This window comes from Zalophus californianus, chromosome 4, assembly GCF_009762305.2.
Source record: "Zalophus californianus isolate mZalCal1 chromosome 4, mZalCal1.pri.v2, whole genome shotgun sequence".
NCBI classification, from domain to species: Eukaryota; Metazoa; Chordata; class Mammalia; order Carnivora; family Otariidae; genus Zalophus; species Zalophus californianus.
Window position 1 is genome coordinate 104,315,735 of NC_045598.1, and position 17,657 is coordinate 104,333,391.

At 41.3% G+C, this 17,657-nt stretch overlaps 1 protein-coding gene across 6 annotated transcripts in view; it reads right to left on the bottom strand.

Moving 5' to 3' along the window:
• OTUD7B (OTU deubiquitinase 7B) overlaps positions 1 to 17,657 on the bottom strand; it is a 57,459-nt gene that overhangs the window by 13,176 nt on the left and 26,626 nt on the right. For 4 of the 6 annotated variants that reach the window (XM_027604214.2, XM_027604209.2, XM_027604213.2 and 1 more), the window contains exons 2-6: positions 13,533 to 13,682; positions 9,658 to 9,846; positions 6,692 to 6,919; positions 5,133 to 5,234; positions 3,647 to 3,774 (exon numbers count right to left, since the gene is read on the bottom strand). In XM_027604214.2, the coding sequence (XP_027460015.1) occupies positions 3,647 to 3,774; positions 5,133 to 5,234; positions 6,692 to 6,919; positions 9,658 to 9,846; positions 13,533 to 13,617 (732 nt within the window). In that variant the 5' untranslated portion in view covers positions 13,618 to 13,682. Of the gene's footprint in view, positions 1 to 3,646; positions 3,775 to 5,132; positions 5,235 to 6,691; positions 6,920 to 9,657; positions 9,847 to 13,532; positions 13,683 to 14,435; positions 14,494 to 17,657 lie in introns of those variants that run through there. The other 2 variants (XM_027604212.2, XM_027604215.2) reach the window with 2 other exon arrangements.

Consider the following 17,657-nt stretch of genomic DNA (forward strand, 5'->3'; position numbering starts at 1 on the left):
ATTCACATACAGCTGCCTACTAAAGTTTGCCACCTGCCCATGACTGCCTCAAACTCTATACAGTCAAAACCTGAACTCCTACCTCTTCCAAAACCCACTCTTCTTCCTATATTCCTGCCTTAGTGAATAGCACTGAATATCACCAAACACCCAAGCTAGAAACGAGGGACTTACTGAAGATTCCTCTTTTACCCACCCCACACCTGGATTCCTTAGTCAACAATTATTAAGCATGAACTACTGTAATGGACCCTTAACTGGTTTTACTACTTCCAGTCAAGCATTCCTCTGATCCATTTTCTACAATGTTACCAGAAAGATTTTTCTAAAATTAAAATCTGATCTTTGCTTCCTACTACAAATTATCTTAAGAACCATCATGACCTGGGGTGCCTGGGTGGCTCAGTCAGTTAAGCGTCTGCCTTCAGCTCAGGTCATGATCTCAGGATCCTGGGATTGAGTCCTGCATTGGGCTCCCTGCTCAGGGAGTCTGCTTCTCCCTCTGCCCACCCTGCCCCCGCCCTGCTCATGCTCGCTCGCTCTCTCAAATAAATAAAATCTATTAAAAAAAAAAAAAAAGAACCATCATGACCTATCAGATATAGTTCAAAATCCTTAAGTGTAGCATACAAAGTCCACTTTCTGGCCCCTACCCACCTCTCTAACATGTCATTTAATTAGCTGTAGTTCCCTGAATGCACTGCGTTGCTTTGTATTTGAGCTTTTGTCTGGCTTGTTCCTTCCGCCTGGAGCAGCCCACTCCCTATCCACCTGGTGAATAATTTCTCAACTGTCAGGAGACGACTCAAGTATGTTTTTTATGAAGCCTTTCCTGAATCTTCCTGGTAGACCCACTCCTTCCTTTGTGCCCTCTCTCCTCAACTGCCGTAGACTCTATCACAGTTGGTACAGTTATGTATTTACATGTCCATCTCCTCCTCCTACTCGTAAGGGCCAGGACCGTGTTTCAGGCAATATGCTATAGTGCCTATGATGTGATCAGTAATTAATAAATACATGCTGAGTGAAACTATAACTTTTATCAAGGGGATTGGAGAAGTGGACAAACAATTTAAAAATACCATTTGCTTTAGGAGGTATATGATACTTTGGCAGACAAGTCTATGTTGTTAATTGTATTTGGCTTAACATTAGTATTTAAATGAGCTTATACTGCTTAAACACACACTGACAGTAGAAAGAATCACACTGAAAATATGAGGGGCATGAGGAGCAAATTTAAGAAGAACTAAAGAGCTGTTTTAGCACATTTTACTTTTTTTTTTTAAGATTTTATTTATTTATTTGAGAGAGAGCGAGAGAGAGCATGAGCAGGGGGGAGGGGCAGAGGGAGGCAGATGCTTTACCAACTGAGCCACCCAGGTGCCCACATTTTACTTTAATAATAACAAAATGACAAAGTTATGTTCTCTTTGTAAAATGCTGTAACGAAGCTTCTCAATTAAAAATAAAAAGAACAATGCACAGGCAGTAACGTACTGACTGGGTGCTCTGGTCACTCTTGCCTTCCTCTCACCTATTTCAGTTTCCTGTTTTCATATATGCAGCCACTAGGTGGCGTACCCTGCCAGCCTGAAAATGTCCTTACTGGTTTGACTTTTTGTTGTTGTTTATTCATTTAAACAATCTCTACACCCAAGGTGGAGCTCAAATTCATGACCCCCAGGTCAAGAGCTGCATGCTCTACCTATTGAGCCAGCCAGGCGCCCCATCCTTATTGGGCTTGACCACTAACTTCAATACAAAACAAGAAGGCCTGGGAAATCAAAACCAATTTAGTCCCTGTGGAGTTTTGGTCCTGATTTAAAGAAGCCCCGCAGTCCCTCATGCCTCCCTCCATTCCTATGCCTAAGGTGCAGCAAAATGCTATAAATAGTCTCAACTAAAACAATTCTCTAGGCCACATTTCCAATATGGAACTTTTAATGGGCTGGGCAAAAGGAGTAAAATATTGCTCCTTTGATAGCCACTACTCTCTATGCATGTATTTCCACTGGGGACTTTGAGGGGGAACAGGTGGCTGACCAAGAACAGAACTCGGGTATTTCTGGGTCTCCTGGCTAAAGCCATAATAATCTAGCCCCACCTTTAAAATAACTACAATAGCTTAATAGCTAGAATTGGGCATACCTATTCTCTGTTGTTGTCACTTCTACTTAATAGCTGAATGCTCTAGTTCGGCCTTTTCTTGACTCTGGAGTGCCAGATGTAAGGTTCAGGGATGGTGTGAATTCAATAGTGAGGAAGGCAAACTTTAGGCTGGCTCTAGCTTAAGCAAAAGAAGCTCTCCACAAGGTCCAGCTCAGCTCACCAAGGAGCCATGGGACTTGGCAGTAATAAAGAATGCCATTTACTTGGCCTTGCCCTTGTGCATTTATTTCCCTCAGGAATCCTCTGGGGCAGATTGGCTGATCAAAGACTCCATTCTGAGCTTAATACCATCCTAATTTTAACCAATGGGCTCTTTGTTTTTAAGAGAGAAACATGACACATTCTACCTTCATATTTTAATCTTCAGGATATAAAAATTTAATAACTAAAAAAACCCTCTTAGTTCTACATAATGGCCAGTTATAATAGAGCAATAAAAGGCAACAAGAAAGAAGATGGAAAGAAAAAGGAAAGTTTCTGAAGAGATAGTCCCATATTTATGCCAGAGCACCTAGCCATATACATGGCAAAAAAAAAACAGATATTCACAAAGAGCACAAGATAAACACAGAAGACAGAGAGACAACCAGGGGAAAAGGAAAGAGGGAGACCTGTTATCTTTATGTAAGTGTACAGTGTCATTATTAAAGTGAGGGGTCAGCAAACTCTTTTATTGCTCCATCGTAATTGCAGACAGTAAATCTTTTAGGCTTTGGGGGCCATATGCAACTACTCTGTTCTGCTGCTGTTCTATTCTATACAAGGAAAGCACTTAACATAAACAAACATACATAAATGAATGGGGAGGGCTGTGTTCCAATTAAACTTTTCTTTCTTTTTTTTTTTTTTACAAAACCGTTGGTGGGATTTGTCCCACAGGCCATAGTTAGCTCAACCCCCATTACGGGGATGGAAAGTACAAACAGTCCATTGTTACTTTCTTATACAAAAACAGTCTCAACATCTGCTGAACTCCTAAGAGTACCATTCAAACTCAATTTAACAGGCATGTTTTTAAAATTTTTAAACAAACAAACCGAGTATATGAAAAGCAAAGAGTACATACAGCCAACAACATTTTTAAGCATTTACATTTCCCTAAGAATTGAAAACATAAGTCCTTAAAAACTGATCTAGCCTTATTATAAGCACAAAACCCCAAAACAATACAAAAATCCTGTGGACTTATCATATCTTGTTTTGCAAAAGATTTCTACTGAAGACTTGGCGTCTATCAGGTAAGAAGCACAATGTTAGCTACCTCCTCTATGGGTCTCAGCTTCCCCATACTAGTTCTCATGACTGTATCAGAAAGGCATGGGCCCTGTGGTGTCTTCTGCATTTTCTACAATTTCTAGGATTACAAGGGGAGTACCACCAATTAAGCACCAGGAGACACTGCCTACTGGTACACACTGAGCATTTCCCATAGCTAACTCTGGGGGACAAGGTGCTCCCACCCAAACTCCCTCACCTCTTTATTCTGCTGTGTTTGCTGCCACCTCCAGCGCCGCTTTAATGCTTCCTTCTCGGCTCCTTTCTCCATCAGCGCATACAAAGCTTTCCGCAGCATCAAGTCCCGATCATGGAAACCCCACATGCCTGTGGCAAGAAAACATACCAGCAGGACACCTTTATTAATTATGCTGCACATACCCTAGCATCAAAGAAATCAGGCTGAAGGCCAGGTTCAAACAAACCCCTGTGACTTCGGGGAGAGGTACTTAAAAATGAGAGAAAAGATGTTCCTTACTCTGGAGGTTCAGAAACTTCGAGAACTTAAAAGTGGGGGATCTACCACATCCTACAAACCCCTGACAGAAAGCCCCTTACTCGTACGCAAGTCTAACAAACTAATATACAGAGTCGCAGCAGAGAAGATGGGTCTGGCAAATGGCAGTCAGCATTAAAGCGGGAGGTATGGTTGGAATATGAGGACTTCTTTAAAATCGAAGGCAACTACGGGGTATTTCCCCCAAAGATACAAATGTCGGGATCCGAAGGGGCCTGTGCACCCCGATGTTTATAGCAGCAATGTCCACAATAGCCTAACTGCGGAAACAGCCCAGATGTCCATCGGCAGATGAATGGATGAAGAAGACGTGGTGGAATATTACGCAGCCATCAAAAAAAAAAAATGAAATCCTGCCATTTGCAACGACGTGGGTGGAACTGGAGGGTGTTATGCTGAGTGAAATAAGTCAATCAGAGAAAGACATGTATCCTATGACCTCGCTGATATGAGGAATTTGAGAAACAAGACAGAGGATCACAGGGGAAGGGAGGGAAAAATGAAAGTAGACAAAACCAGAGCGGGAGAGAAACCATAAGAGACTCTTCTTAATCTCAAGAAACACACTGAGGGTTGCTGGAGTGGAGGGGGGTAGGGGGATGGGGGGGCTGGGTGATGGGCATTGTGGAGGGTATGTGCTATGGTGAGCGCTGTGAATTGTGTAAGGCTGATGAATCACAGACCTGTGCCCCTGAAACAAATAATACATTATATGCTAATAAAAATTAAAAAAATCTAAGGCAAAAAACATACTGAATTATAAAATAAGTTTCATAATTAAACAAATCTCATAAAAACTGATGAAAACATCTTTTCTATATACCAAAAGAATAAATATTAAGTAGAATGATATACACACATAGCTTTATCTTCCTTACATACTTGCTGTTCAATACTTCTGGGGGATAGCTCTCAGAGTGGGACCCACGCTAAATCCTGTGTTCTCCATATTCTCTCTGAACAAGACTGAAAAGCCAGGGCAGGGCTCTCTTCCATCCCCTCTTGCACGCCCATGCCCATGCACGCACACACACACACGCACACACACGCACACATGCTGTACGATCACTTCTGCCTAAGATCAAGGTTAGTGGATTAAGTCCTGCACATGAGATTTAATTCTATTGCTTCCTTTCTGAGGGTGCGGAACACCATTTTCAAGACTCACCCAGAGAGGCTGCATGCAGGAGGCAGTTTCCATCCCCAGTAGTTGCCAAAGGAAGCAGCCTCTGGCAGGTAGCGTCCACACTCACCCACCAGTTCAAACGCCCTACGGAAAAAGAAGGAAAAGGAGAGGAGCAGATTATCCATAAAGCCCTTCCCACTTCTGTAGCTCTAAAACAGACTCCAAACTTGCCTCCTCTAGGAAGCCTACCCAAAATACTGTCACTCCTTATATCTTCTTCACTTATACCTAGTCGATCAGAACCTGGAGAGCATGATTGGTGAGATCAGCAGTTCTTACATGGGGACCACTGATCTAACAAATATCCAAGGGGACATTTGGCAATATCTAGACATGTGTTTGGTTGTCACAACTGGTGGGGGGATGCTATTGGCATCTAGTGGGTAGAGGCCAGAGAGATTGCTAAACATAATATAATGTACCAGGCAGCTCACACAACAAAGAATTATCTGGTCCTAAATGTCAACTGTGCTGAGATTGAGCAACTCTGGGTTAGATGATGGGGTCAAGGTCATAGGCTGAAATCTGTGTTGGCTACGTGGTCCGGCTCTGATTCCTTCACTTTGCTCAGGAGACCAGTAAACATCGTTAACAATGAAGCTCAGCACAAATCCATCATCAGTAAAAGAAAAACAACCCAAAGCATGTATTCATGTCACGTAAGTATCATCTGCATATATGACAGCATGTCAGCTTGTATGTGGTATGACTTTAAAGACATGAGCAACAAGACAAAGCACATGAAACACCTTAGAAAATGAGTCTCGATTCTGTACAGTCATCCCACAATTGCTGATCCATTATTCACATGAGGAAAATATTTCATGAATCATGCTTAAAAGTTTTCTTGAATTACTGAAAAGGCAACAGAAAGAAAACTGGCCTATAATCTCACTAGCCAGATAACTTGTTAACTTTTTAAAAAACTATAAATAGATGCACACAGTTACTATACAGGGGTACAAATGAAAAATGAAAGCTTCTTTCCCATGCCCCCACCTCCCAGCCCCCAGTCTGTCTTCTAAGTAAGTTTAATACCTGACTAGATTTCCCAGAATTCCCAGCAGCCTGGCCCACCATATTAACTAATTTTAACAGTAATTTAAGACAAGCACAACTTTAAAGGTAAATAAATCTCCGGGAAAGGCTCATATAAACAAATGGGACTTTTAAATTAATCGCCATTGTACATCATCTATAGTATTGGTTCTTTCTGGTCACAAGGGTGTTCCAGAGCCAATTATAACTCATTTGTACTTTTTTTGCCCCATGTATGGATTTTTAGGTATTGGATTCCTGGGCCTTTCAGGTGTATATCTGGTTTCCCTTCCATCAAACAAGAAATTTCCAGGGGAAAGTGTCAAATCTGTGTCCCGAAAAGAAGGACCTAGCTCAGTACATGTTGATCTGACTGATTCTTGACTTTGCAGTCAGCTCCCACATTTAAACAGGAAGCTAACTGGTCAAGGCGAGCCCCTCCACGTGGCTGCCTGCAGGTGAAGAGCAGAAGGAAGAGCCCAGGAAAAGAAGCACTCACTGACCTGCCTGTTCCAAGGCAACCAGCATGGACTGTTCAATAAGGTCTCTCTCTATGAAGCTGCGGAAGTCTTCGTTGTACACAGTGAGATCTGGAAGCTGGAAGGCACAGATGGGCATTTCCAGGGGGTGCTCACTGCTCCCCCCACCCCCACCATTGGAGGAGACATGGGACCGGGCCAGGGAAACAATGCTGGAGCTGGCGTGGGAGATGCCCCTAGACAGGCGTTTTTCTGCAATGAGAAACGGAGTTACCTTAGAACATACACAGCCCAGAGAACGTTCCACTCATGTGGTGATGGTTACCTCTTGACATGGGTTACCTCTTCCAGGCAGGGAGAAACTGTGAGTCTCACTAGCTATCAAATTTCCCAACCCTCTTTCTCAATCCACATACAAGTGGAGGAATATAGAAAATAGTATTTTTGCAAGCACTTATATTAGCACCAAATATACATTCCTCTTTCTACCCTTTTTAAAAGAATTTGCCTGAACTGCTCCCCATGACTCTGTCTTCTTTTACTTCCCACTTCCCAACATAAAAGGGACTCATTCATTTGGCAACTTGGTCACTGTTTGGTAGGAAAAAGAGGGAATAAGGGAAATGGGGTTTCATTTGGCTAGGCTGAATCAAATAATCACTCTGATAATTTTCACAGTTTTGGAGAATAAAGGCAAGAATTTCCATTATAGAAAATTAATAATAATAGGGGCTCCTGGGTGGCTCAGTCGGTGAAGAGTCTGCCTTTGGCTCAGTTCACGATCCCAGGGTCCTGGGATGGAGCCCCGCATCGGGCTCCCTGCTCAGCGGGGAGTCTGCTTCTCCCTCTCCCTCTGCCTCTCTCTCTCTCTGTCTCTCATGAATAAACAGATAAAATCTTTAAAAAAAATGATAAATCTTACACATCTGGAAGCTTTTTTTAAATTTTTTATTGTTATGTTAATCACCATATATTACATCATTAGTTTTTGATGTAGTGTTCCATGAGTCATTGTTTGTGCATAACACCCAGCGCTCCATGCAGAATGTGCCCTCTTTAATAGCCATCACCAGGCTAACCCATCCCCCTACCCTCCTCCCCTCTAGAACCCTCAGTTTGTTTTTCAGAGTCCATCATCTCTCATGGTTCGTCTCCCCCTCCGACTTACTCCCCTTCATTCTTCCCCTCCTGCTATCTTCTTCTTTTTCTTTTTTTTTTTTTTCTTAACATATGTTGCATTATTTGTTTCAGAAGTACAGATCTGTGATTCAACAGTCTTGCACAATTTGGAAACTTTCTTATCTACCATCAATAACGTTTATTTACATTATTTACAACTTTTCTGGATTCATATTTATCAGAAAGCATAGGTACAGTCATTCTCACTTAACATGCCAGAGAAAGACAGTAATGTAGACAGTGCCTCAAATTATTTTTTTTTTAAGATTTTATTTGTCAGAGAGAGAGGGGGAACCCAAGTGGGGGAAGCGGCAGGGAGAGGAAGAAGCAGGCTTCCCGCTGAGCAAGGAGCCCGATGCAGGACTCGATCCCAGGACCCCGGGATCATGACCTGAGCCGAAGGCAAACACTTAACCGACTGAGCTACCCAGGTGTCCCTATTTCATTTGTTTTGGTTACATGGTACTTAAAATTCCCCAGCAGATAGTCTGTGATCATAATCTGCTCAGTGTCATATTACAATTCATTTGCATGACTTCAGTTTATATATAAAGATTATCAAAAGCTAAAAATTGTATTGGGAAGTAGTTCTTCATCCAATACTTGTCGGAGATGACATACAAAGTAAGTCAAGATTTGTCTAAAGTTATTTTATAGTGATGTTATTTCTTAAACTATTTTTTTTTTTAGGTATTTAAAAAGTATTATAAGCCCATGGTAAAAAATCAAAATACTATCAAAAGATGTACAGTATTACAAATAAATCTCCCCCTTATTCAAAATTTCTGACTCCTTCTCTAGAGGCAACCTTTTGGATCCTTCTAGAATTTTTTATGCACATAGAAACACATTTAGCTTTGGGCACCTGGGTGACTCAGTCAGTTAAGCAACTGACTCTTGGTTTCAACTCAGGGTCATGGTGATCTCAGGGTCATGAGCTAGAGCCCCGCATAGGGCTCTACGCTTAGAGTGAAGTCTGCTTGAGACTCTCTCTCCCTCTTCCTCTGCCCCTCCCCCTGCTCTCTCTCTCTCTAAAATAAATAAATAAACTTAAAAAAAAAGAAGCACTTATAGCTTTTGAAATCATTTTTAAAAACATAAACAAGAACATACTATATAAACTGTACTGCATCTTACCTTTCTCAATACATTTTAGAGACTTAAAAAACAGCACATCAAGTTCTACCTAATTCTTTCCAATGGCTGCAGAGTATTCCACAACATAAATGATTTTAATTTATTTAGCTGCTCCTCTACTAATGGACCTTAATTGTTGTTTTCAAGCTTTAACTTTCAAGCGTTATGCTGCATATGTGTATGTGTCCACTTACGTCTATTTATTTAAAGGATGTATATATATATATATATATATATATATATATATATATATATATATACACACACCCACGTGCACATACACACATATGATAAATTCCTAGAAATCAAACTGCTAAGTCAGAGTATACATGCATTTTAAAATTTTGATACATACTGACAAATATTAACCGACGAGGTGGATGGCAGTGATCCTTTGAATTCTACCTTTATGTACTTTATCTCGGCAACTAGATTGTTCTCCTTCATCCATTTCTCTCCCAGTATCTGAAAAAGGCCTTCGTACAGGGGAATACTCAAGATGCAGTGGGACAGTGTGGGGCTCCCGCACCAAGACAGACTGAGGCCACCTCTGATCAGTCTGTCAGGGGAGCAGGGGGAGGGATAGGATCATCTCCAAAGGATGACTCCATTTAGCAGTCCCCTCCCTTCCTTTCTACTCCACCTACAGAAACACCCCTCAGTTACCCCAGTACCTTGAACGATGTCATCCTGCCGCTGCAGGGTGGGTCGGGGAGGGCGGGCAGACTCTCTATCCGAAAACCCCTTTTCAGGGGTCCTGGAGCCACCACTCCCTTCACTAAAGGGTGGGGGCAGGTTTCCAGCATGGACTTGACGTAGCTGTTCAAAATCACTGAGGGCGGCACTCACGTCCCAATTCTTTCCTGGCAGGAGACAAAGCAGAGAGTGAAATGGGTACTCAGAGTACAGGGAAACTGAGGAAAGACACAGAACAATCACTCGAACCATCCTCTTAAAACTAGCAAGGAAAATTCATGCATACTTCCACCATTCTCCTGTTCCTTACTGTGCTTAATTTTCTTCAATAACACTTCAGTCTGCAATACCACAATTTCTTTATTTACTTGTCCATTTCCTAAGTCGGCTCTGTGAGCATTGAAACTTTGTGTCTCTGAAATGAAAGGGCCCACAGAGACCACAGATAAAACAAAGGAAGCCTAAAGAAGTAGAGTGACTTGCCCAAAGGCACAGCCAGTTTGCACCAAGGAAAAGTGTGACTAAAGCCCAGGTCTCTGAATTCTGATATCCAGAGAGTTCTTAGCCTAGACATGCTCTGCAATGTCCTAAACCATCCGAAACTGTATACAAAGGTATAAGTATGTGCATTTTTCTAAAGAAAAAGAGCTGATAGCTGTCCTCAGATTACCAAAAGGAACGGTTAACTGCCGCCAAATTTAAGAATCACTACTCTACTGAAGAAAAGACCCTAAATGCTAGATTTGTCATAATGGATTTTTCTGTTGCTTTCTCCAGTTATATTATTCAATAAATATTTCTTTCTATTCTATTCCACCTGCTACCCCCTTAATTCAATTCCTATCACCCACTATCCCACCTCCAATCCACTCTAAAGTATCCCATGAAATTAATCTTTCCAAAGCACAGTTTGGATCATTTCAGTTCCAGAATCAAAACCGCTAATTGCTTGCCACTGCCTACAGAATAAAACCTAGGCTCCTGTGTCTGACATTCAAGGCTTTCTATGACCTGGCCTACTTTTCCAGCCTTTTCTCTGTGCTTCAATCTCCCTGGCTATCAAAGTGAAGATGACTCCATGTAGGACTGTTATGAAGAGCAAATGAATTAAAAGCACTGGGACACAGAAAGTTGTATATATGTATTTATTGCTGTTGCTGTCATATGTTATTACTCTAATTTTCCAGTTAAGCTGTATGAATCATTAATACCCGATGAATTTACTTCTGAGCCATTACATTTGCCATTTGTCCCAGCTCCCTTTGCTCACACTGCTTCAGTGAGTCTGGCCTCTTTGCTGTCCCTACAAACATGCTAGGACTGCTCCTACCTATGGCCTTTCCAACAACTTCCCCCGCTGCCTGGAAGGCTCTCTCCTTAATTTATCTACACTCCTTCAGATATTTGTTCAAATGTCACATTCTTAATAAGGCCTGCCTTAACTACCCAAGGAAAAATCACAACCTACCCATCATTTCCCATAACACTTCACACCTTAACATATACTTTACAATGATTTGGTTATCATGGTTATTATTTATTGACTGTTTTTCCTGCTAGAACGTAAGGGCAGGGATTTTTGCTTGTTTTGTTTTGTTCGAGCACCTAGAACTTGGCACATAGTAGGTACTCAATAAATATTTGTTGAGGAATGAAGGATTTTTGTCCTGACTCAACAAATGAATGAATGAATGTTTACCACACAGTTGGAAATACAGAACACCGTACTGAACACTGGCTCTGTATTTCCTTAAAATCAGGTCCTAACAGCGAATTTGTCCAAAACTGAATGCCCATCATCCTTCTTCCGGAGACTTGCTACATCTCCTCCTTCTATATTCCTCAAACTGATAATGGTATCACAAGCCCTCCAGGCCAGAAAATTCCGTCACCTTCACTACTCAGATCCAGCTCCTCCGCCCTCACTATCTAGTCAATATTTGCACTCATGAAACATCTCTCCAATCTGTTCTTTCTTGTCCATTTTTATTGTCACTGTGCCCATGCAGATCCTCATGATTGTCCCCTGGGCTCTGGGAGAGGCTCGGCTAGTCTCTCTTCCCCTACCATGTCCCCTCTCAAATTTGTTCTTTACAATATGAACGAAAGTTAACTTTTCAAGGAAAAAGCAAGAGAGAAAGACAGAAGCAGGGAGAAAATGAAGATCAGGCCCTTTGATTTCCCTTCTAAATTCTATCTTAAATCCATCCAATTTTCTCTCTTCTGCCACCACAGCAGTTCAAGCCATCATCATCTCTCACCTCAACCGTGGCAACAGTCTTAACTGGGTTGATCACTTCTCTGGCCACCTTCCAATCTGTTCCATAGCCTTCAACCAAAATTCAAATCCAATCACGTCACTCCCTGATTACAACCCTTCACCAGCTTCCCACTGAACACAGAATGACATTTAAACTCCTCACCACAGTCTACAAAGGGCCCCCTTATTCTGCTTCCTGCTTTTCTACCTGTTTCCTACTCTTACCCCACTCTTCCTACCCAGTGCCAAACTCTCTTTCACCTTAGGTCCTTGTATAAGCTTCTATATCAACACTCTCTTCTCTATCCCTTTTGTCTTGCTACTCCCACGTACCTTTCTGGGTTCAGTTCAAAGGTCACTTCCTTAGAAAGGCCTTTCTGCACCCTGTATCTAAATTGGGTTTGTCTCTTACGCTTCCATAGTACCCTCAACCTTTCCTTCATAGCAGAGAAGTGTGTGCACGTCTGTGTGTGAGAGAAAGAGATTACACAAATATTAATTGTAACATAACTGTTAAGAGCCAGCCTCTGAAACCAGACTGCTTGAGTTCAAATCCCATTTAACTTCTCTGAACCTCAGTTTTTAAAACTGTAAAAGTGGGATAATAAAACTTATATTGTAGAGTGCTTGTAAGAATAAAATAATGTACCTCAAGTACTTCACACATACAGCATTCAACACATGCTACAAGAGGAAGAGGAAGCATTTGAGCTGAATCCTGAAGGATGAGGAGAATCTCAGGAGAATAATGGAGGAAGGGACGCTGCAGACTTAGAAAACAACTTAATGTGACCAGGGAAAGGTGACGAGTTGGGCCAGGCTGAAGCATAAGAAGGAGAAGGTAGTAGGAAATAAAACCAAAAATGCCAGTCAAGGGTAGAGTCATGCTGAATTAGCAAACTGGAGTCCAAACCCAGATCTTTCATTTCCTAAGTAAGAGGTAGAAGCAAATGTCAAGTTGTCACACCCTGCTAAGGGCTGACAATCTAAAACATTAGAATGTACGCTAAGAACCTGCCCTTTTCTCCTCAGGCTTACCCATTTGTGTCATTATATATTTCCATCAACAAAAAACATCTGTTAATTATGACTCCAAACAAAGCAACCTACTGACATGATTCTAAGCTTTAAGGACCTTAAAATATAGAACGTTCACACTTATGTGTACATACAGACATAAGTAAACAAAGGAAGCAAAATAAAAGCATTAACTTAATTCACTCTACATAGAATCACCTATACAAATTAGGGAAGGAAAGAAACAAAACCATGAGTGATCCCAAAGTCATTTATATATAAAGAAGACGACTTACAGATCTAGAATTGTGCTTTTAGTGGATTAATATAAAATTTCACTTGTATTACCTGAGCATAAATTCACAGTGGAGAAAGCTACACCAAAAATTCAAAGTGAAAAGGGGATTTTGCATTTTAAAATTATGGTGAGTCATACAGAGGTGGATTATTAGAAGCGAGTGAGGTAAATATAAGGTCTGCCATACACGAAGTATCTTTAAATGTTCCAAGTCATCCTAACAATAAACATTGCATTTTACTTTCTCTCTTCTTATTTTCCCCCTTGTGGCTCCTTACCTTCCAGGAGATCTCGGGCCAGCCCAGGCTCTGCGCCTGTGGAACGGACAAAATCTGACAGGACAGCATCCATGTCCAGGGTCATGTGATCATTAAGTACTTTCAGGCAGCTGAGGTAGGGTGGACATAGATCAAAATTCAGGCCTCCACCTGAGGAGGAAATAAACACATAGGGCTCAAATTACACTGAAATAGGATGATCACAGCCCAATTTCAGCAGCTTCCTAACCAAAAGGGGAAACTATCCCAGCTCATTCATTTCAGCTGAATTTATTATGAAGAGCAACATTAGTTTCTTAATTCCGCATTAACTTCTTAACTACTAAATTAATCATAAAGTCTAATGTCACTCTGAATAATGCTTTTCTTCTACCTTTCTACAGAATTCCATTTCTATCCATCAGTTTGCTTATTCAAGCTAATGGAAGAAAGCAGCAGACTACCACCCTGAAGAATTCCCCACCTTGTTTCTTTCCTTCCCAGCACTTGATATAACCTGAAATTATTTTAATAGGTTGCTGTCTAGCCTCCTCCTTTAATATGTAAGTTTCTTGAAAGCCGAGTGCTTGTGTATCTTGTTCACTAATGTGTCCTCAGCATGTATCACTTGGCACAGTGCGTGGCATACAGGCCCTCAGGAAATATTTGCGGAATGAATGGGTAAATGAACAAATGAGCACTATACACTGAATAACTTTAGAGTTGACTAGTGTTCTGAGGCTAGCTGAGGACACGGAAGGAGCAAGCTGATAGTGAAAACTACTCAAAATAAAACAATAAGCTATTATGCAAAGCAGAGTGGAGATCTCAAAGGTACACAAAAGTCAATTTTTGTCCACTAACTTCATGAACCCAGGAAACAAGCCTTTTTCCACCACGGACAAATGAGCCAAATAAGTTTACCTGAAAAAGATCTCTTCTTTCAGACTTGACTTTGGCAGAAACTCTGTCCCTGACCTGATAGCCTGGCACCAATCCGCATTCCTCTAAAGTTAGCAGTCCCAGCCGAGGAAGCAATAACAGAGTGAAGAACAATCTCTAACCAAATTCTACATACTAGACAGGTCTACAGTTCTCTGGAGAAGAGGGCTTGTTCCTAAAGTAACCATAACACACCTGCCCTACCACACCCATCAATCCCTTGCCTTTTTGGGAAGGCCAAAAGTAGAATTGTCAAAGGTAAAAGGTGACTCAGGTGACTCTCTGCAGAAACATCTCCTCCTAAACAACCTAAAGTCTAAGGGTGACTCAGATACCTTTTCTTCAAACCTCCCCCAATGCCAGGACACAGCTTGTTTAGTGGTATGATCAGATCCTGATTTTCTGCATTCCTTAGAAATATTAAGGCAAATAAACAGCAATGATTTGTGGGTCATAAAACCAGGAAGTCACTAACTTGACTGCAGAGACGTGTTTTATTCATATTTGTAGCCCAACACCTAGCACCTAGCACAGCACCTACAATATCGTAGGCAGTCAATAAATGCCTGATGAGTAAATAATTAAATGACTAAGTGAACCTCCACACCAGCCACCACCAAACCAATCCATTTTCGGCTTAACTTAATAAATGAGAAATTCCAGGGTCCTTCGTACTTCCTATCACCCCTCTATTTCTAAAAGTCCGCCCTGGTCCCAATCCACCTCTCCAAGTTTCAGAAACTCTCTTTTCTGAAGAGACATCATCCATACTGTCACTAGTTCTGCCACCCTCGTACCATATGATTTTACCTACACCTATATATATTAGCTGGGTGGCTTTGGTCAAATTACTTACAGGGTTTCAGTTGCCTCTTGTTTATCCTAGACTTGCATTCGATGACCTCTAAGATCCTTTCCAGGTTTAAAAACTGAACTTCTCCAGTTCACTATAGCCTCATAAACCATGATCCTGACATTCTCTTTTAGTCTATGTATTACCAATGTCTAATTTCCTTCCATTTTTCAATATCCCAATTGTCAGAAAAGGCTGCCAATACCTAAGGAACTTTTGGCCTAACATACCTCAAGTTCCAAATGTCAAGTTATCAAATAAATTAGTTTCTTACATTTTATACTTAAGAATTAAATTCCTTCAGAATTCATAATGAATGAGTGGTTTCTCCCTCCCCTAATAAAGAAAAGAATTTCTTCTCCAAGCCCATTTTAGTCACTGTCTTAGAGGTCACAAGAGATGGTTGCAGCCCAAATAACTTGAAAGCATGACTCATCCAAAACCAAGAGCATAGCTGCAAAATGAATTTCAATCTTCTCTCTTAAAAAAAAATATTCAAAGGAACTTAGTAAAGCCACTTTAATAACTTTCTGAAAGACTGTGGGAGGTATACAGTAAGCACACACATAGCAATCAGCAAAAAGATGCTCAGCGGAAGAGAGAAGAGTTGATGCCACAGGCATGTAGGCCATTTCCCAGCCAGACATAGGCTCCCGTGGCTGAGAAGCCAGTAAAAACCATCAATGTCATGGCATCATAGATCTCATTTGCCAACACAGTAGGTCATTCTTTTCAAAAAATTATTTTTGAGAAGTAATTTAGAGATCCAACATTATCTAGAACGACTTGCCAAAAAATTCAAAGCACTAAACCAAGCATCTTGGCAGCACACTCTTGTATTTGATGCCTCCAGGTGCAGGCCACAGACTCCACCCTAACCCCACCCAACAGGGGAGGACAGTAGCTTTTGTTACATCACCACCAACACCTGGCTTGAGCTTCTCAAATTCCAAATGGGAAATATCCACAACATGGACTAAAACACACAGTCCTTGGCTCTGTCTCAGCACACAGGAAGAAAAAAAAAGAAAATACTGGCTTTCAAACTTTCAAACAAAACAGAGGAGGCACTCAAACATCTGTTGATTGAACGGTGTTTAGACAAATCTCAATTAGGGTCAATACCCTCCAGTCCTCCAACTGGACAAGACATTAGTGATTACTTAGTCCAGTGTCTGCCCCCCTGCAGAAATCCTTCTATTACATCTCTGACAGGGAAATCACCCGGTCTCTGCATGGATGGATACAACTTTGATGGAAAACTCATTCCTTTGCCACGATGTCTTATTGTTGGACAGATCTAATCATTAGAAAACACTTTTCTAAATTAAATCACCAGTCCACCTCCCTCTATAACTTTCACATAATGGCCTGAGTTCTCTTCTCCAGAACAATAAAATCCACACCCAAGAATGATGGCATTTTCACAGACAAAGATTAGAGAAAGCATTTCTTCATACAAAACTGTGTTTACAAAGAAACAAATAAGGCTTGAAAAGTCGGGTAGGTTGCCCAAAGTCTGAACCCAGAGTATTTTGGACACATGCCCCACTGCACCATACTGCCTTCCAAGGCACTAGGGCATTACTGAACCCCAAAACAGCACTGATTCTTACCTACTGAATCCTTTCACACAGGAAAGGGCTGTGCCCATCTCTTCTATTTATTAAAGACACCTGCCTTATATCACCCTCACTTTAAATCCTACCATTTTCCTCAGCAATTTCAACAACCACCTACACAACCCATCCAATGTTTCTGCCATAAGAGCTTCATAATCTTTTTCTTTTTAAGATTTTATTTATTTATTTGAGAGAAAGAGAATGAGAGAGAGAGCACGAGAGGGAAGAGGGTCAGAGGGAGACGCAGACTCCCTGCCGAGCAGAGAGCCCAATGCAGGACTCGATCCCGGGACTCCAGGATCATGACCTGAGCTGAAGGCAGTCGCTTAACCAACTGAGCCACCCAGGCGCCCAGAGCTTCATAATCTCATCAAATGCTCCAGCATCTCAGTCCTGAACCCTGCCATCTCCTAAAACTACTCCACCTCTATATTTTCAACATCCAAAATCTTACTTTGGTTACAATCTCATCTTCCTTCCAGCTTTCCCTCTCTACTGCTACCTCAAGATATCCTCACGTCAGATTAAGTCATCCAATTCCTTAACCACCTTATTCACTAAAGCAACAAAAATCATGGAGTGCCTACTACGTGTTAGGTGCGCTACGTTCAGGATTAGAAACACAACAGTGAACTAGAAAGACACAATTTTTATCCTCATGAAGATTCCAGTCTGGAGAAAAAAACCCACAAAATTTCACAGAAAATTGTAATAAAGAAATGCTGGAGA